This window comes from Xyrauchen texanus, chromosome 33 (assembly GCF_025860055.1).
Source record: "Xyrauchen texanus isolate HMW12.3.18 chromosome 33, RBS_HiC_50CHRs, whole genome shotgun sequence".
Lineage (NCBI taxonomy): Eukaryota > Metazoa > Chordata > Actinopteri > Cypriniformes > Catostomidae > Xyrauchen > Xyrauchen texanus.
Window position 1 is genome coordinate 37,674,839 of NC_068308.1, and position 21,718 is coordinate 37,696,556.

At 40.8% G+C, this 21,718-nt stretch overlaps 1 protein-coding gene across 1 annotated transcript in view; it reads left to right on the top strand.

The window, feature by feature from the left end:
* The window catches only part of LOC127626889 (disintegrin and metalloproteinase domain-containing protein 12-like), a 143,932-nt gene that overhangs the window by 16,236 nt on the left and 105,978 nt on the right, over positions 1-21,718 (top strand). The window contains exons 2-3 of the mRNA XM_052102993.1: positions 14,491-14,603; positions 21,204-21,277. Coding sequence (XP_051958953.1) covers positions 14,491-14,603; positions 21,204-21,277 — 187 coding nt within the window. The remainder of the gene's footprint in view (positions 1-14,490; positions 14,604-21,203; positions 21,278-21,718) is intronic.

Here is a 21,718-nt window from a genome sequence, read left to right on the forward strand (position 1 = left end):
AAAATGGTTGGTACAAAAAATGCCCTCGTAATTATTTATAGATCCTAGTTATACATAAGTTGATGTTGATTTGATGGTGAGGTGTTATAAATTCTCAGTCTTCAGAATTTCTTCAGAAAATAAATGGACTTACTCCTTTGCTTTGGATCATTGTCTTACTGCATAATCCAGTTGCGCTTGAGCTTCAACTCACGGACTGATGACCGGACGTTCTCCTTTAGGATTTTCTGGTAGAGAGCAGAATTCATGTGTCCCTCAATTACTGCAAGTCACCCTGAAGCAGCAAAGCATCCCCACACCATCACACTACCACCACCATGCCTGACCATAGGTATGATGCTCTTTATGTGGAAATCTGTTTTTGATTTACGCCAGATGTAACGGGACCCGTCTTCCAAACAGTTCCTCTTTCGACTCATCAGTCCACAGAACATTCTCACAAAAGTCTTGAGGATCATCAAGGTGTTTTGGCAAAATTCAGACGAGCATTAATGTTCTTCTGGGTTAACGGTGGTTTTCGCCTCGCCACTTTTCCACGGATGGCATTTTTGGCCAGAGTGTTTCTGATAGTGGAGTCTTGAACCTTGAGTCTTGCAACCTTTATAGATGCAAGCGAGGCCCTAGAGTTTCTCGGATGCTGTCCGTGGCTTTTTTGTGACTTCCTGGATGAGTCGTCGCTGTGCACTTTTTTGGAAGGTCGGGCACTTCTGTGAAGGTTCACTACTGTGCCAAGTTTTCTCCATTTGGAGATAATGACTCTCCCTGTGATTCTTTGGAGTCCCAGAGCCTTTGAAACAGCTTTGTAACCCTTTCCAGACTTATGTATTTCAATCACCTTTTTCCTCATCATTTCTGGAATGTCTTTCGATCTTGGCATAGTGTCATACTGGGTGAGACCTTATAGCCAACTTCATGCTGCTATATAAAAATATATATTTAGGTGTTGATTTGATAGGGCTGTCAGTGATTCTTTGTTAAAAAACATTATCATTTCAAAACTGTATTTTGTGTTTACTCTTGTTGCCTTTGCTTTATGCTATATTTTGTTAGAACTTTCGAAAACAATTTAGTATAAGATATACACAAGAAGAAATCAGAATGGGGGCAATTACTTTTCCACAGCACTGTATATATAGTATGTAGACATCAGCTTTTTATACACCATTAGTTCTAGTCACTTAGCGCTCTTTATTCTGAGCTTTCGAGGACTATATCAGCAACCAAAAATCACAGGTCTGGTGGCCTGATCTGCTCTGAGTCTCTCTGTACAGGACCCTGATGACACTAACAGATCTGGGGGCCTTCAGGGGCCCTTCATGTGTTTGTTTAGTGTCCTCTTACAGGCTGAGCTGTTTAGGGTGGAGGTCGGCCAAAATAAACTCTTAAATCGCAATTACAATGGGCTCTCCACCAAATCCCTCACCAGAGGAAGCGAGGAATGGAAAGTTAATGATATAACAAGGGTTAGATGCCCAACTCTCTTAGATGATGTTTCTAGAGAATTACATTGCTGCTGGACTGGATGAAAGAGGCTTTTTTTGTGTTGTATTAATCATTATGTTTGCTATATTTTGAGTTATGGATTTGTACAAACATCTAACCCTAAGTGTTGTGTGTCTAACTCATCCCGCACCGAGATTTACATTTACATTTATGCATTTGGCAGACGCTTTTATCCAAAGGGACTTACAGTGCACTTATTACAGGGACAATCCCCCCAGAGCAACCTGGAGTTAAGTGCCTTACTCAAGGACACAATGGTGGTGGCTGTGGGGATCGAACCAGCAACCTTCTGATTACCAGTTATGTGCTGTAGCCCATTACGCCACCACCACTCCATATGTACTATTACTTTTCTAACTGATTAGACTTCTATGGTGAAATTGCTCCCAAAATGATATAAAAACCACTATTGTTATCAGATTCATCAGCATCAATTAATGAATTCATTATTTTGTCTGCAATCATGGATCTTAGTCTGCAATCATGGATCCAATTGACAATTTCCTGTTTTCTCAGAGTGAATAAGTTCTCCATCATCTGTCTAAGATTAACTCTTAATTCTGATTAAATCCCTTTTTTTTCTCTTTCCTTGAGAAACAAAGAGAAGACCTGTGTGTTCTCTCTTCTCTTGGCTTGTATTAATTTGTAACACAGTTGTTTCCAATATGCATTTATGTTTGGAATAATTTGACATTGTAGCGATATGATTTTTGTGCCAGTAAGCAACCACCCAAACACAGAGCAAATGCCTTAATAACCACTCAGAACACCTTAACAACTGCATAGCAACACCCTAGCAATGACTCCGCACACCCTATTAACTGCTTAACAAAGCTCTCCTAAACCATCAGAACATTTAAACAACCTTAATGCAGTGGCATACCAACCTCTTAGAAGACTTCTTCTCTTGGCTTGTATTCATCCAACACACATTTGTTTCCAATGTTAGGACGTCCAGGACAGTTTGTCGCTGTTGCGAACAGATCTTTGCGCTCTCATTAAGCGAGGCTTCCTCTCCAAACTGCTGGAGGCAAAAACTACATCTCTCATCTCATCCCTGACCTGGACTGTGGCCAAACTCTTTCCCTCTTTTGTTTTTCTCTTTGTTCATGTGGAGAGTCATCAGCATGTCGCCTGTGGCATTGTTTTCATATTTAATCAAATGCAGCACCGCAGTGGAAAACGAGCAAGCTGAGTGGCTTATTCTCAGCGAGATGCTGTCACTGCACGACTGGGTGTTTCAGATGAGAAGCATTTGTGGTTACCTGGGCTGTTCGGTAGCATGTTGGGAAATTGGTTATCAAAGAGGGGAGCAAACCTTTTCTGGAAAGACCAGCTAAGACCACTGTGTGTCGCAAAGATTTAAACAAATAGCCCCCCTCAATGTCTATGGTCCTGATTGTTTATATTGCCGATTTCACTGGTTAGGACTGGCAAATTGAAAATTGTTCACTGAAAGGAGAGTAAGTTGGTACTTAACAAACACACTTAAAATAAGATTTATCTAAACATTCAACAAGTAATCAAAAAGTAATAAGTGTAATCTAAAAGATGACTGTAAAGGGGTTAAGATGGGCAAGGAGGAGGCGAGAACTGTCTTTTCAATATAAATAATAGTTTAATGATAAACTTAAAAGACAACATAAACACACATGACGGACATGTCCGTTAACGATCTCTCTCTCCCTCACGATCCTCTGCAGTCGACCTTTATCCCTTACGGAGGCTTAAATTAGCCTGATACGGGACCGGGTGTGTAGGATCATGACCCGGCCCCGGCCCCGCCCTCTGCTTTAAGTCTAGTCTGCCGGCAGCTCATCCCCATCTACCTGGATGAGGGAGGGGACAAGGGGAGGGAAACAGAAATAATTAAAATGGGGGTCATTCCTGTAACAGTGTAGTACCCCCCCAAAAACACTGTAAAATATAAAAGAGGGAAAAGGCCAATGCAGAGCGACAGTGAGAGAGAGAGAGGAGAGAGAGATGAAAAAAAAAACCTCTTACTCGCCAGTTCTCCGATACGCCGCAGCTTGTTCCTCGGCCACTCCTCCATCCTCTATTGGACGACAGCCAGGCCTCTCCGGGCAGATCAGAGGCAATCCTCCAGCCCCTGGTGGATGGAACGCCCCGCCGCGTTCTCGGGGAACAGAAGGGGTCTCCCCTGCCCCTGGCAGCGGTTCTTCCACTCCAGGCGGTCGGCAGTGAGCCCCTCCCTGCTCGCGGTCGGCGGTCTTAAACCCCGCTGTGGTTCAGCGGCCGGTAGGCGACTCCTGCGCCCCTGACAGCGGCCCTGACCACTCCAGGCGGTCGGTTAGGAGCCCCTTCTCCCCTTGCGGTCGGCGGCCATCGTCCTCTTTCAGGCGGCTGGTCTCCTCGTCCCCCGGCAGATGGCCGCGGCTGCTCCGTTGAGGTGGACGTTAGTGGCGAGAACTCTACTACGGCGTATCCCTCCTCGTTCCAAGGTTTCCGGCACCAGTTTAAAGGGGTTAAGATGTGCAAGGAGGAGGCGAGAACCGGCTTTTCAATATAAATAATAGTTTAATGATAAACTTAAAAGACAACATAAACACACACATGAAGGACATGTCCGTTAACGATCTCTCTCTCCCGCACGATCCTCTGCAGTTGACCTTTATCCCTCACGGAGGCTTAATTAGCCTAATACGGGACCGGGTGTGTAGGATCACGACCCGGCCCCGCCCTCCGCCCTGCCACAATGACATTACTGATTACCATTTTTTTCTAATTTCCAATCAGGACCAGATTACATTTCAGAAGTAATTTACACAACATATATAGTTATTTCAGCAGGTTGAATAGAATTTAAAAGGATCTCTTGTGCTCAGTCCAGGGAAAGGCTTTATTCTTAGTGAAGACAGATTTGATCAAGCAGGGACGAATGATCGTGTGCTTCATTTGCAATAAAAGGGGGAAAAAGACTGCAAGGAAATCATCATTATTGCACATGCTGTCACATTGAGGGTTTGTCCAAGACAGAAAACAGCCCCCTGAGTGTTCACAAGGAGTTAAAGGGCCGTTTTTGTGAATACTGTACTGTGAAGGAGTTAGAAGGCTTTGTTGTTGTTATATTGAAATGGTTGTGAGCCAAAAATGCATGATTAATTTTTGGAGATGTTTTATCTCGCATGCACCCAGGTCCAGATGTCAGACTGAGATGTTACATGTGAACTTAACTTGCAACTCCCAATGGAGATAAAAGACAGTATATTCAGTTTTGGAGTTGTGAATATAGTTCTCAGATATATGATCTATTCAAACATTTCTGCATTAAATGTTTTTAAATATCAATTCAGATGGGTGCTGACCAGTGTTGGGGATGCTTCTATTGGCACTTTTCCACTGCACGTTACGGTTTGACTCGCCTCAACTCTACTCGATTTACATTTCTGAGCTTGTACTGCCACTGCAGTTTAGTGCCGCCTCAACGTGGGTGGGATTATAGGCTGGTCGTCATAGTTGTGCCGCATCTACTGCCGTGACATCATCTTAAACACAACACAAACTGACCAAAAAAATAACAACCGCTAGCTGTTAGCTACTAGCTCATTGTGCTGCATAAAGCAGTTGTTGCATGGTGATTTTACACAAGTGTAACAGTTAAATTGGCCTGGTTGTTTTAGAAGCTTCCAGAAGCTGGTCAACTAAATAAAGTGAAGCTTTCAAGCAGAGTATAGAGTTAACGTAACAAAACATACCATCCTCCATCGTGGATCAACGCCAGTCCAGTCCACTCTCCCTCCCATTGCTCGCCGGTTTAGATAGCGTCCATTTGGTCGAACCACTTCCACTTTTCCTTGATGGTTCTGTAGTCACTTAAGTTTTTTCCCTACACTGTTGGTATGTCCGGTGGTAGCTGTGTGCGGCCAACAGCTGAGACACTTCCTGAGAGACTTTTTAGTTTTGCGTCATTTTTTCTTTGCTAACGAGTCGACCGTCTGCACATCGTTTATTGACCACAGCGTGGTTTTGCGCACAGCCATTTCTTTTTTCACAATTTGAAAGTCACGTGAACAAATTATACCGTTATCACCTTTGCTTACTTAAAAAGTAGCGGGTTGATATCGCGTGTCGTAAATCCAGTGATGCTGGTAGTGACGATTCTCCCTGACCAATCAGTGATCTGCAGGATTTTCTGTCACATTTAGTGTCGGCTTGGCTCGCTTGGAACCTCGAACGAGTAGGTACTAAAAAAAGCATCAGGTACCAGGTACTATCCACAGCTGAAAACCCCAAAAAAACCGAGCAGAGTTGAGTCGAAGACCCACAGCCCGACCCACAGCTTGACTCCCGACCCACAGCCCGAACTGAAAGCATGCGACGGAGTTGAGCAAGGGCAACGTCTCGAATCGCTGGAGAAAGCCGATGGACTTTCCAGAACTTATACTGAAGAAAACTCACATTCATTGTAGAGACATTGTAGTCTGGGTCTTATGGATTTAACATTTTGAATAAATGTACCTGAATGGATTTTGTTATAGGCAAAATTTAATTGACACAATTTAGGCCAGACATTTTCAGAGAGCACTAACCATCAAGTGTTTTACCCCTTCACTCTGTGAAATGAAACACTCACTTAAAATAACTTTTACTGGAAGAAAAAAAAGTCCTTCTGGTTGTGTAAACGAAACATAACACTTTATTAAGCTTTATAAACAGAAGCAGTATAGCAAAGTTTCATCGTGTCCCAGTGCTTATGATCGATGATCTCACAGAAGGTACAGTATATGGGCTTTGTTCACGAATATGGGAGAGAAAGGGGTCATACAGTAATGAAACAGGTGAATAACTGTAAGGTCAGGCAGCGCAGAGAAGCAGTTGTTTTAGTAACCTCTGTTAAGTTGGCACCCCATTTAATTCAATTATTACCAAATCTACGTATACCATTCGTTTGTGCTGATTTGTGCTGCAAAAATTAACATTTGTACTGGTTCGTTGTTTGAGGTATTAGACATTATTTTTCTGACTGTGTGATGCCACTCTCCACCCTATATCTTCCAAAATGGTCGTTTACATTGAAATCTATTATGAAACGGCTTGGATGGTCACAAATACGTGCTGAATGTGAACGGCCCCTCAGTGTAAGACTGGAACTCTTTAGAAAGGTTTGATCACACTTGCTGCACATTTTAGGATTTTGAGTAGGCTATAAAGTCACCAAAACTAAGAATTAACACAAAAGTATGGAAATGATGCAGTGACCAAAACAAACTAAATCAGAAACATCTTCTATTTGAACTCATTCGGAGTAGCCTTTTGTCTATTCCAGCTTTGCACACCGGCTGTTTCTCATTTATGAGGCTGCGCTCTCCCGAGGTCGCATTTGAAGGCCGGACACGTCATCAAGGCTGTCTCGTTTCAGAAATGCAGGTAGGACGCTCCATATGCAGCCTTCAAACGCGACCTTCTTTCACTCAAATTTGGAGGATGCTTGAATTGTATCCATCGTGGGCACTCACGACCCTCAATTCTTTGCTGCAATAGAAATTAACATCATTTGTCTGGTAAAATTGATGCCAAGTTGCCTTTAAATATGATGTTCAAACAAAAGTAATGTTAATTCCCAATTTGAAGCACCTCAGTAGATGGGTGTAAATATGTTTATATGTAAATAATGATAAAATATAATGTTAGATGAAGTATTATACAGTAAGTAAATGGTAAATGGTCTGCACTTATATAGCGCCTTTTTAACCTTAGCGGCATTCAAAGCGCTTTACACTGCGACACATTCACCCATTCAAGAAGATAAATAGTTACAGTGTTTCTTTTAACGGCACAAATCAGCACAAACGAACGGCGCCGGTTTGGAGCGATTTGGTCCTCACGGGGTGGAAAGTGACGTCACACAGCCTAAAAAAAAAATTATAATATTTTTTTTCCTCAAATCTTGATTGGAGAACGACAAGGAAAAGAAAAGAAAAGCAATTGCCAAATACCTTTTCAAAATGCAATTTAAAAGGTGCTTTTAAAGTGCATTAAAAAGTGCATTTAAAAGACTCATTAATGTACTCGTTTATTGCTACATTTAATGACAATTTAAACATGAAATAAATAAACACATTTAAATGTGCATTTTTATTTGTCCATTTATAAATCGGTTTATTTATTCACATTTGTATTTTCAAATTAATAGATTGACAATTTATTCCTTCATTCTTTTGTAAATGGCACTCCTGGGCTTCCATACTTTTGAACATCAAAGCAGATAACATCAGTTATTAACACAAATCAAGCGACTAAATGTGTGTGTTTACCACAGCGCTCGCATTTCTGTTTGAAATATCAAAATGAACGGATTTAATGTGTGCCTTGTGATGAAACGAGATTTCTGAGGCATGCTTCACAGCCTGATACCTTTATTATTCAGTCATTTGCTCTCATAAATTCAGCAGACTTGTGACTACACTAACAAACATAACATAGAAGCTCCAAACCACATGCTCACTTTATTGACTTCACCAAAGATATTTAAATAAAAGCACGATTGAGCATGACATTTCTCATGTTGGTTTATTAAGCGTGTAAATAAGCGCTGGAGACTCCCTCACCACATTCAGAAACTCGTATAACTTTCTAATTTACTGACGCTCTTAAACAGCTCAGCCACACATGCAGTAGTTTCTAAAATGAACAAATGTCTCCTGTCGTTTTGTACATGCAGGAAGAATGTGATTCGAGTTCTCCCTCCATTACCCCATTTACAGTGATCATTCTAGACAATTTTAATTTAGAGGAAGCCGGTCGGTTATAAAGGTGTGTGGCGGCTTCAAAGAGCTACCAAAATGAAACGGCTAAAAACGTGATGACGATTCCATGTGGTTGTTAGCCGTGCTCATAAAACTGTGACATCAGTGTAGATTCGGGCGCTTTCTCAGCCAAACTTGCCTCAAAAACTTTGTTGGGCCTGTTTTAGCAACCTCAATTTTACAGTGTTGGATTGAGATCAAGCTCAGGGTTTGATGACATTTCGGTGCATGTATATTTTACAGTTCACCACTGAAGTTTTCATTAAATTATATAATGTTAAGATACCAGCCTACTGGAAATACAAAGATCTGCTTTGCACTTGTTAACATAGTAACACAGGTTGTAAAACAAAGGGTCAAATTTCACTCACACAAATACCATCAGTGTAACACATGTGACACTAAAATAATGCAATAAACATTAACTAAACTACATAAAATGTGACATAAAACACCTAAAAATGAAATGTAATGATTTGTTAAATAATGTTTTCTCCTCCATTTTTTACAGTAGCATTTTTGCATTCTCTTTCCGTTAAAATGACAAAAAATATTTTTAAAGTGAACCATTAAATGGTCCACACTTAACTAATCATTTTTGGTTCCCAGAACATTCTGGGAATGTTCGCTTTGGTTCCTAGAACAGAGCTTTAAAGTTCTTTTTTGATTATCCAGAAATTTTAGATTATTTTTACAGAAATTGAATGTTTGTTTTAGGTTGTGCATGGTTCACTTTGTAATGTTCCCATAACCTCTAAATTCGGGAACCTCTATGCAACCTTTCTGCAACATTACGTCAATAATCAGTCTACAAGCTATGCTTTTTTTAATGTAGTGCACGATCTTTAGAAGTTCTTATCAGGTTGTCACAAAACATAAAATAAATAAATAAAACTCCCAGCAACATTTTGGGAAGGTTAGTTTATGGTTATAAAAAATAAAACCTCAAAAGAACATACCTAGAACATTTGGAGTTGATACCCACAAATGGGAACCATACACTAACGTTCGGGGAACGTTCTGAGTTTGCTGGGCATGAATGACCAGATGTATATACATACTGTATATTCCAAAGGGTAACACTTTACAATAAGGTTACATTTATTAAAGGGTTAGTTCACTGTGACAGGGCGGAGGGCGGGGCCAGGTCATGATTTTACACACCCAGTCCCTTATCAGACTATTCAAGCCTCAGAGAGGGATAAAGGCTGACTGCGGAGGGTGGTGCGACAGAGAGAGAACGTTTAAGGGCAGCTGTCCTTCCTATGTGTGTGTTTGTGTCTTTTGGTTTCCGTTTTACATAAAAATATTATTTATACTGTCAATCCGGTTCTCGCCTCCTCCTTTCCATTGTTCCCTTTACACTCACCCAAAAATGTACTCCCATAATTTACTCACCCTCAAGCCATCCTAGGTGTATGACTTTCTTCTTTCAGCCAAACGCAGTCGGAGCTATATTAAAAAAATCATTTATTCCCATTATAAAACTTCCAAGCTTTATAATGGGAATGAATGGTACCTTAGATTTTGAAGCTCAAAAAAGTAATCCATACGGCTCCAGTGGGTTAATAAAGGCCTTCTGAATTGAAACACTGCATTTTTGTAAGAAAAATATCCATATTTATAACTTTATAAACTACAATCACTGGCTTCCGGTAACGGCCGTCCGTGATTTCACAAGAGAGTCAAGTTCCGGCGTATGACATAGGCAAAGTGTGAGAAGTGATGAACGTGGAAACGCAGAGGATAGAGCAAAACAAAACACCGGTCACGAATTAGAAGACAACAATGAGGATTTTTAAAGAAAAATGTTGGAGGATTTCGCTATAATAGAAGAGGAGATTGAGTTTTTTTGCCAGCCCTATTTGTTTGAACCGGAGTACACCGACCAGGAACTCCGGGAGATGGAGGAGGCTGCAGCAGTGGCACAAACAAAATAATCTGGTAGAAAGAGAGTACGGGAGACATGGGGTTGCCCATGCAGAAAATTTGAGGTAATGCCAACAGAGGCTGAGTGTGTTTGCTGCCATGTATGGACGATTGCCACTTCTCACCGGAGCTTACGCTACACCTACGTCATACACCGGAACTAGACTCTCTTGTGAACGCGCAGATAGACGTTACTGGAAGCCAGTGATTAGAAACTTATAAATATGGATATTTTTCTTACAAAAATGCATCGCTTCGCTTCAGAAGGCCTTTATTAACACCCTGGAGCCATATGGATTACTTTTTTGATGGATGGATGAGCTTTTTTGGGCTTCAAAATCTAAGGTACCATTCACTCCCATTATAAAGCTTGGAAGAGCCAGAATATTTTTTAATATATCTCCAATTGTGTTTGGCTGAAAGAAGAAAGTCATATACACTTAGGATGGCTTGAGGGTGATTAAATTATGGGATAATTTTAATTTTTGGTTGAACTAACCCTTTATCGTTAGTAAATGCATTGTGTATCATGAACAATATATTTTTACAGTATTTTTTGATCTTAGTTTATTTAAATTTTTGAAAATGTTACTGTTCATTGTTAATGCATGTTATTTCACAATGTATAAACTTGTATAACTTGTTTAAAAAAATAACGTGTATAAAAAAAATAATCAGTATTTGATGCAATATACATTAACTAAGATTAATAAGTGGTGTAAAAGTATTGTTCACTGTTAGTTCATGTTAATTAATGTCTAATCTTAACAAATGAAAGCTTATTGTAATGTGTTACCGTTCCATGTCTTCTGAAGCCATATAATAGCTTTTTCTTAGAAACAGACCAGACATTTACATGTATGCATTTGGCAGACACTTTTATATAGCGCAATTCACAGTGTATTTCTTGTATGCATTTTATATGCCCATGCAATTCCTGGGAATCAAACTCCCTGCTTGTGCAGTCATGAAGATTGTAGATTCTGAAAATGCACATTGTACTATTAACAAATGGTAAATGGTCTGCACTTACATAGCGCTTTCTTTAACCTTAGCGGTTTTCAAATCACTTTACACTTTGGCTCATTCACCCATTCACACACCAATGGCAGCAGAGCTGCCATGCAAGGCGCTAGCCTGTCATTGGGAGCAACTTGGGGTTCAGTATCTTGCCCACGGACACTTCTGCATGTGGAGTCGCGTGGGCCGGGAATCGAACCGCCAACCCTGCGATCGCGACCTGAGCCACAGCCGCCCTAACTAACAATGGAACTAACGTCATCGTATGCAGTACTAGAGAGCGTTTTCGAAGGAGGAAAATGCTGTTCCAGTGTGGATAAGAGGCGTAAACGTAACTAAATCAATCCATTGTCAAAGTATCCGTTTGGACATGACCTGACACTAAAACAAAACTGGAGCAAAAAAATGAGGGATGCAGGTCATTCAGGTTCAGTTTTATTTGTCAAAGACACAGTAAATGTGCTGAGCAGCAGATTTCTCTGTCTTATCTGTCCACAGTGTCTGTCTCTTTTCATTGTGAGGATGGCGGGTGGGAAATCCTAACATTTGACATGTAGCAGAGCTAGGATGACTAGTCTTCATCAGGATAACCTCTGCTCAACTCTATTCAGTCATCAGAGAGCATGGCCTTTGATTTGCTATTAGAGGATTCCAGCTGCCTGAAGAAGACCAGACCAGAAGATTTATTCTGGATAACACACACACACACACACACACACACACACACACACACACACACACTGTAGACGAGAGCTGCGCTTCATGTATGGACACAGACAGAAAGACTCACCTCTGTCGTTCCACGAGACAAGAACAAAGGGAGGTTGAGGACTATGGTGTCCGATTATAGGCTGGGTGATGAAGTTTCAGCTGCCTACATGAGCAACTGTTTTCTTAGCATCCTAACTCAATACTACTGAGCTCAACCCTTTGAGGTGTTCTTAACGATTTTAAGTTTCAGTGGCATGCCAAAAATTAAAGGCTTGTAACTTGACATACAAAAAAAAGAGTGGCATGTGTTTGGTAACATTGTAAAGAAAAATTTTCACATTATTTAATGATATAGATTGATACATTCTGAGACTCTTAGCCTAAGCAAAATGAGTCTGCATCAAGTTGGAGTCATTTAGGACACTGAAAACTTCATGAGGATGTGGACTTAAAAAGGCAGCATAAGCTTGCTGGCCACCTTTTGAACCCTTGGAATGCTATCTAGGTAGGCAACTCCCTAGGTTTTGGAAAAAGCCATCATTTATCAAACTAATTTGATAAACAGTGATTGAATGTACAGCATACATGCACAAAAACACTCTTGTCTACTGCAAATAGGATGATTTAGTTTGTTTGTAAAGATATAATGAAGACAAATAATGTTGATCCAGTAGCGTCTAGATGCCAGTGAACTCTTATGTTTGGACAAACCATGGCTTTCTGCACAAACTCCCACCGCACGTCTAATGAGTGTCAATGGGTTTGCATTGTAAATTATATTCGTTTAAAACTCAGCATGCAGCTCGGCAGACACCGGGTAATGGAGTGTTTTCATGCATGATTTACGAAACCCACTGTTTGTGTCATTCTTGATAAATGGTTGATGTGCATGCATGCCTGTGTGTGCTGTTGTGTTATCAGTGAGTTTAGTTAGAATACAGGTGTCTATATGTTAACCTCTCTGTGGTAAACTTTACTGTCTAGGAGGGAACAATTAAATTTGTTGCACTTACAGAGTTCTATTTCAAATAGTGAGCTGCCTTGCTGTCTACTGACTACATAGGGAGCTTCCTACAGTATGATGGCAGCACCTCTACAATTTTCTTTCTTATTGCTTGTAAATGTTTTATTGAAGCAGTTATTCTATTTTTAAAGGATACATTATAATCAGTGTTGGGTGTAATCTGATTACAAAGTAATACGTTACTGTAATCTAAATACCATTAATGTCAAAAAGTAGTGTTTGCACTGAAATGTCTTAATTTGAATATGGCTCAATATGATTTTAGCCTGGTTTTAGATTGAAAATAGTAACCTAACACAATTCAATTAGCTTTATGCGTTAAACAAGACAAAATTTGCCAATGTGGTGAGAAAAAAAAAAAACTTTTTTTCTTTTCGTTATTGTTTTAACCACTTAAACTCTGGTGCATTTTTGAGCTGCCACCTGTAATTTTTCACACTCGAATTGAAATGCTCACAATTCATACATACTGTGGACTAATTGCAAAAAATTGGTCAAATATTTCAGAAATCCCCCCCAAATAAAAAAAGACAAATGTTTCATAAATAACATTGTGTTTCAAATTTTATGATAAACCAAGTTTTTGTATCATGTGATTCTGGTTCTGTTCGCTCTACCTCACTTTGAAAAGTCTCATTGTATTCCACTAGGTGGCAAAAAGCCCTTAAAACATTCCCAAACTACAGATCTGAAATGAAGGTGGCCCTCACAGATGTGCTCGTCCATAGACATTCAGTCTAATTTTCAGTTCATGCACCACCCTCATTGTTTCATTGAATACCTCGGCCTCTGAGTGGACTGGAAGCTCAGTCTAGGTGTCATTAGAAAGCAGAGATCCTCCCCTTTGTGATGCTAGAGAACATTTTATCATCAAATTGTTGAACAAATATTTTTCTGATGATTTGTTTTGCATGCTTTTCCTGCTGGATGGCATAATTTGTTCTGGACATCTAAGATACAACATTGGATTATTCAACCAAGCAAGATTATTCAAGCAACCAAGTAAAAAATGGCTAATTGTTTTTAGAAAAATGCATAAGGTAAAAACAGATATAATGCATTTGGCTGTTCGGGGCTTACAGCATTAATATTAGATTAGCACATAAATGAGACATTTGTAATTGATAACTTTCAGAAATCATATTTCACTTTGTGATTCTTTTGAAAATCTTTCGAACTGTGATAAAAGGGCAACAAACTAAACTGTACATTTGCATTCGTGAGAATGAGATCTATCATTTGATATATGACTTGTCCATTTAGGTGCTATGTGAAGTCTTTTATTTTCATTGAAATACATGTTACTCCATTACCTCTAGGGGCGGCTGTTTGCGATGCAATTTATTTTAGGCCTTATTTTGTTATTTTAAGGAACATAAATGCAGAAGTAATGGTTATCTCTGAAAAGTTTAGATTCTAATCTTTTAAATGAGACCTCACATGCCCGACTTATATAGCACATGTCTAGACTGCAGATTGGTGGTTTGCTTTAATGTGGAGATTTCATACTCTCTTTTTTTTTTTTTTCTGTTTTAGATACCTATCCGAATCAACACGACACACTAAACATGCTGGAACATTATGACATCATTGAACCACGCCTGCTCATTGGAGGAGAGCAGCGACCAATCAGTCTCCTGATGTCACTGGTAAGCATTATTACAAACACTGAACAGAAATCCCTCTTCTTTTTGGATGACCTGCTGTAAGTTTCAGAAATGGAGGGAATTTGTTTCTTTTGTCCTTAATGAAAAACATTTCTCAAACAATTTATGGAATAAAGACTTGGATGGCGTGTTTCTAAGCCCGTTTGTTTGTTCATTTGTTTTCTCCCCATGTGTTTTCTTACTGGAGTTTGTAAAAAGGTTTTACAGAGAGCTTTTATATGTGTACTGCCCTCAGCAACAAACGTAAAGACGCAAGACCACCCAAAGAACTGTGTGTGTTTGTGAAGTCTCGGCTTTAGAAAACATGGAAAGAGGCCACTGAACTCGTCTGAAATGGGATCTGTTGTTATTTGATGAGTATTAAGTTACGATGGGATGTTGCTTTCCTAAAGTAATAACAAGAAGGCCTGTGAAATCTACATAATTGCAATCATTGCTTTTTAAAAACGAATCTGAACCTCTATCAGCGATTACTTCAATAACACTTTTCCTGAACGTGTGGATCAGTCGTGCATGTCAGCATAAATGTGACTGACTTTTATAAAACTGCTTCAAGCCTTAATGTTTTTGGACTTTTCAGGCCATGCTCCAACATTTCAAGTGGGTCCAAGTCATTTTCCTTTAAAGGAATAGTTCACCTCAAAATGAAAATGATGTCATTATTTGCTTACCCTCATGTCATGCCAGTTTTGTTTTTTTCTACACAAATCATTGATGTACACGAAAGGAGACAGTACAAGGACTATACAAGGACAGTTTGTAGTGACCATGTCTCACAAGCTCCAAAAAGGACATAAACACCCTTAAAGAGGCATACAAGTATTGCATGCATCTCATATGCTGTATTTAATGTGTGATATAGTCTGCAGCTCTCAAATCTCATTTTCCATTCATCATATGCTCATGCACCACGTTGGGTTACAACATACCTTGCAATCATTGGTGTTTCTGAATCTGAATGCAACTGCAAATTACATTTCTGATCTTCGGTGAAAGGAAGATTAAAGGTGAACAATGACTTGGATTGCAATTTTATCCTCACATAAAGCTGTCGTATAATTCAGAAGACATTGAATATAGTGTACAAATCATATGGACTACTTTCATGATACATTTGTGGTGTGTTTGTGTCTTATTTTGGAGCTCGACAGATATTGTTACTATGGAATGATATGAGAGTGAGTAAATAATGACAGATTTTCACTGTATTCCTGTTGCTCCGTTACTATTCTTTTAACTTGGCTGTTGTAAAATACATAAGTTCTTCTTAAACATTGTATAAATGGGCTTTTTGCCACATAGGCAGGTCAAGGGAGATAGGAACGTGATTAAGAGAGAGGGGGAATTGGACACAACAGTACAGAACACAATGTACATGCATTCCCCACTGCGCCATGGCTCCAAATTTACTGTACATGTGTTTTTAGACTATTGTTCATCTACATGACCTAGTTCTTCAGCGTTGGCTCACTGACAGACTCCATGACATTTCTCCTTAAAATCTTCTGGATCAGCACAAGAACAGCCCTGAATCACCCAAAAACTCCCTAACACCACACGTCAAGCCTGCGATGAGGGTCTTAAGCTGGAATGCTGTATTATGTTTTTGTGTAAAAAATAACATTTCTCATGTGTACTGACACTTAAAAAATGTTGTATCGTCTGTCCTTTGCTCATGTGTACCAATAGCTGTTTGGATCATGCAGGTGCTCTTTGATAATATTAAAAAGGGAGGCAATGTTCTTGTTAGGAGAGCATTGATTTCCTTAGATTATTCTGTAATATCAGTATTGTGAATTGTCTCTTGTTCAGTGTGTGTGTATATATATATATATATATATATATATATATATATATAATTCATATAAATCAGTGTGTTACAAGATACAATGGTTCCAATGTCTCCAAAGCTTGGATTGGTAGCGTATAGTACTGACCCTTATATTCGAGAAGCCCACAATGATTTCATTTCCAGACTTGAGTCAGAATGCCGACCCCCAGTGGACAGAACGCCCCTCCGCGTTTCCGGCGACCCGTGGGGACACTCCTGCGCCCCTGGCAGCTGCCCTACAGCGGCAGGCAGTTGATCGGTCACTTCCTTCCTCCCCTCGCGGACGGCGGTCTTCTCTCGACCCCTCCACGTTTCTGGGGGACGGCAGGGCACTCCTCCACCCCTGCCAGCGGCTCTATCATGGCAGATGGTAGGGGAGTCCAGTCCCCACTCGCCCCGTGGATGGCGGCCGTTCCCTGCATCCCGGCGGTCGGGTTACTCCATCTCCCCGGCAGATGGGACTCTGCAACGGGCATCCCTCCTCCTTCCTGGGTTTCAGCACCAAGTGTAAGTGGGTTAAAGGGAAAGGAGGAGGCGAGAACCGGCTTAACAATATAAATAATATTTGAATGATCAACTTAACCAAAAACACACAAACATAAACACACACAGGGCAGCTGCCGGTAATTCTCTCTCTCTCTCTATCGAACTGTCATCACTGGCCGCCTTCATCCCTTGCGAGCCCCATCGGGCTGATTGGGGACCGGGCGTGCATCGTTAAAGCCCTGCCCCGCCCTCCTCCGCTCTACATTCGGCAAATCAAACACTCTTACTAGGATTACATATGATAGAATTTTCAAAACCATACACAAAACATAAATTGAGGAGCTGCTGAAGACGTGTGTATATGTATATATATATATATATATATATATATATATACACATACATACACAGTATATATACCGACAGTGGTCCGAAGAGGGACAAACCAGCAACAGGGTGTTTGGCACCCAAGGGTCATCGATGCACAAGGGCAATGAAGGCCACCCCATCTGGTCCAAACCGACAGAAGGTCTACTGTGGCACAAGTCACAGACAATTTTAACAATGCTCACGGGAGGAATGTGTCACAACACAGTGCATCATACTGCGTATGGTTCTGCGTAGCCACAGATCGGTCAGAGTGCCCATGATGAGCCCTGTCCACCATCGAAAGTGCGTACAATGGGCATGCAAGCATCGGAACTGGACCTTAGAGCAGTGGAAGTAGGTTGCATGGTGCTATGAGTCACGTTTTATTTTACATCACATGAATGGCCGTGTACGTGTGCATGAAAGTGATGGCACCTGGGGAAAGATGACAAGCCCGTGGAGGGCTTATGATGCCCTGGGAAATGTTCTGCTGGGAAACACTGGGTCCGGCCATTCAAGTGGACGTCAATTTGACATGTGTCACCTACCTAAACATAGTTGCAGACCAGGTACACCCCTTAATGGCAATGGCCTCTTTCAGCAGGATAATGTGCCCTGCTACACTGCACACATTGTTTGGAAATGGTTTGAGGAACGTGATGAAGAGTTCAAGGTGTTGCCCTGGCCTCCAAATTCCACAGATCTCAATCCGATTGAGCATCTATGGGATGTGCTGGACCAACAAGTCTGATCCACTTTACCAATATCATGAAGTTTTTTAGGGTCAGTTTATTTCCTTCAGTCCACAGTTTTCCTTCACACAGCTTTGCTGTTTTCCTTCACTTGTACGTAGGTCAACCCCTATTTTGTTTAGGTCAAATAAATACCGGAAATTCTCACCATTGTATGTACCTTATGTCTTTGTTTGTGTGTGTGTTTGTGCCATTACACACATATGTAATTTCACACACGCTCTGCATGTAAGACAGATGACTCATGCTCATTTTTGCTGTATTCTGTAAACACCTGGCTGGTTTGAAATTAATTTCCCTCAGAGCTACCGAGTAAATCTGACTGTGGGGATGGGGGCGTGGTCGTGAATCTGTCTGCGGGAGAGGGAGAGCGATATGGCTCGTCACCTGAGCTCATCATTATCTCTAACACCTGTGTCTTGTTATAGTGATGGCTGAGGGAGACCTGAAAAGGCCGATGGACGCATTAGTATGCAGAAAGAGACTGTTCCTGCATGTGTGACAGAATTACAACTCGTTTGTGTGTATAGTTGGCCACTAAGTTTTTGTGTGACGCTGAAGAGTAATAAAATACTCACGTTGACAGTTCGCTGCCTCCTGACTCCTCCATTGCTCAGATTCTCTTCAGACTTGCAGACCGTGAAGAGAATTAATGTCAGAGAGAATTGAAACATAAAACTAATCCTGATGGTTGCAGACTTACGACACAATGAGAGAATCATTTTACCTCAACACTAAATATGCGCTTTCACCATTTATCATTCTTGGAGGATTTTATAGAGTGATTTCATTGTCTTTAATACTTTAGTATTAAGTCTTTGGAACTATAGGAATATAATAAACTTGCAACCAATTCTTCACTGACATTCGAATATGGTGTTTTTCCAAGTGATACAGGATATTCAATGAGAAAAAGTTTGGACGGGACTTAATGTTATCTAATGGAAATGGATTGGAAAGTTAGTTATTTGGATATTGGTTAACATTATCCAATAGCCTGAGCAGCCTTGGTGACCTCATCAGAAAAGGAAAGTCATTTTAGAGGCGAAGTTCTGACATTATGATGAAAGATTACATAGACATTTTGTTTCCCATTGGAATAACATGCACTGATGAAACGCACACAGTAAGACCAAGAATGCGTATTAATGAAGTAAATAGGATTTAGTATGTTGGGATGGGTGCAGCTTATGGGTATTTTTAGAGCTTGCCAAAGTGCGACAGGTGTGTGTAATTATGCAATTAACCAATCAGATGCCATCTCTTCAAGTAACAATCAATCCATTATGTCAGTCAGCTTGTATGGGCAACAGGTGTCTAATGAGATGGTTTAATGTTATTCTTCAAATCTTCCCATCTTGCTCATTTGCCTCATTTCCATACTGGAATGGTCCTGTCCTCATTTATTTTTTCTTGTTGAATATTAGATTAGATTCAACTTTATTGTCATTGTGCAGAGTACAAGTACAAGACAATGAAATGCAGTTTGCGTCCAACCAGAAGTGCAGAAAAGCGCAATGTGATATCAAGTGTAGACAGGTGGTGCATAGGCAGGTACAGAAATATATTGCAGTGTTATAAGAGCAGAATAAATATGGCTATGTAATATGAGCAGTGTATGAGCAACATGTACAGCTATGTGCAGTGTGGTAACATTATAAGAGCAGTAAGAATAAGTGTATGTACAGGATGAATGGTATGAAGAGTAGTAGAATATGGCTATGTATAGGTGTAATTACAGTATGTACATTTTAAATAAATAATAGAACAGAATGGGTGGAATAGGTTAGTGTCCGGGGGGGGGGCGGTAGTCAGTTGTCACCGGGATGCAGAGCTAGAGTTCAGTAGGGTGACAGCCGCAGGAAAGAAGCTTCCTCTGAACCTGCTGGCACGGGTGCGGAGAGACCTGAAACGCCTCCTGGAGGTGAGTGGGGTGAACAGTCTGTGGTTGGGGTGGGAACAGTCTTTGATTATGCTGCACGCCTTACGCAAGCATCGCTTACCCTGGATGGGCTCGATGGAGGAGAGCGAGGAACCGGTGACGCGTTGGGCAGTTTTCTCCACCCTCTGCAGTGCTTTCCGGTCATGGGCAGAGCAGTTGCTATACCAGACTGAGACACATTGGTGAGGATGCTCTCGATGGTGCAGCGGTAGAAGTTCACCAGGATCTGAGGAGACAGGTGGACCTTATTGAGTCTCCTCAGAAAGAAGAGATGCTGGTGAGCCTTCTTGATCAGGGTAGAGGTGTTGAGGGTCCAAGAGAGGTCCTCAGAGATGTGGACGCCCAGAAACTTGAAGCTGGTTACACGCTCCACCTCAGTCCCGTTGATAGAAATGTGTGTGTGTGTGCCAGCTTTAGACTTCCTGAAGTCCACAATGAGCTCTTTGGTCTTCTTAGTGTTGAGAGCCAGGTTGTTGTCAGTGCACCACGATGATAGGTGCTGGACCTCCTCCCTGTAGGCCGTCTCATCGTTGTTACTGTTGAGACCAATCACCGTAGTGTCGTCTGCGAACTTGACAATAGTGTTAGAGCCATGTACAGGTGTGCAGTCGTAGGTGAAGAGGGAGTAAAGGAGAGGGCTCAGCACACATCCCTGTGGTACGCCGGTGTTCAGGGTGATGGTTGAGGAGGTGTGGTTGGCTAACCTAACTGACTGAGGTCTGTTGGTTAGGAAGTCCAGAATCCAGTTACAGAGGGAGGAATTGATGCCCAGTTCACCGAGTTTGGTGATCAGTTTGGAGGGGATGATGGTGTTGAATGCTGAACTAAAGTCAATGAACCGCATTCTCACATAGGTGTCCAATGAAATATCCTATGTATGCAGGGCTGGACAGGTAATCTGGCATACCGGGCATTTTCCCGGCGGGCCGACACACTTTGGACCGATCGGGGCGGACTAGCCATCGGTAGAACCGAGCGGGCCAGTGGGTCGGCAGCGAAACGGGCCGAATGTGCAAAACAGACCACAAAATGGCACCGCGATATGCAAAAAAGGACAGCGAACAACGTTTGGGCCAGTTGCTATGTAAAATCCTGGGCAGATTTCTCTTCCCAGTCCAGCACTGGATGTATGGCACATTATAGAAGTAAAAAGGGGTTATGAATGATGTTTCATGTTGACTGGTATCTCTCTCTGGTTTTAGGGTCATCCTGGATCACTGAAGGTGCTTATTGATGTGGACGGTGAGCAACTGCTGCTTGCTTTATGGAAAAACGAGTAAGTCCTCCATTGATCCCTCTCTTTACTTCTTAAACGGTACCATGGTACAGAGATGGTATGCCATGTTATTTTGATACATACCATTAATTCTACTTAAATACCATATTCATATGCTGTACCATGGTATTTGGGTCCTTGACAAATAAGGTTTTCCGAGGTGCTAAAAATATTAAATCTTTTAAAAATCTAGTTTTAAACAAATGTGTCAAGTTCTTAAAAATGTCATCTCTGTGCCCAATTTGGTTTCATACATGTTTGAAAAACCTTTTATAACATTTTACACTACATAATAATCATTTTTTTGGATTAAAAAAAAATAAAAAATTTGAGTCAAAAAATATCAAGAAGTTATCTCAGGGTTACACCACATGACCTGAACAAAAAATTTCTTTTTATATAAAAATGTCAAAATATAAAAAATGTTTTTTAAAATTCACA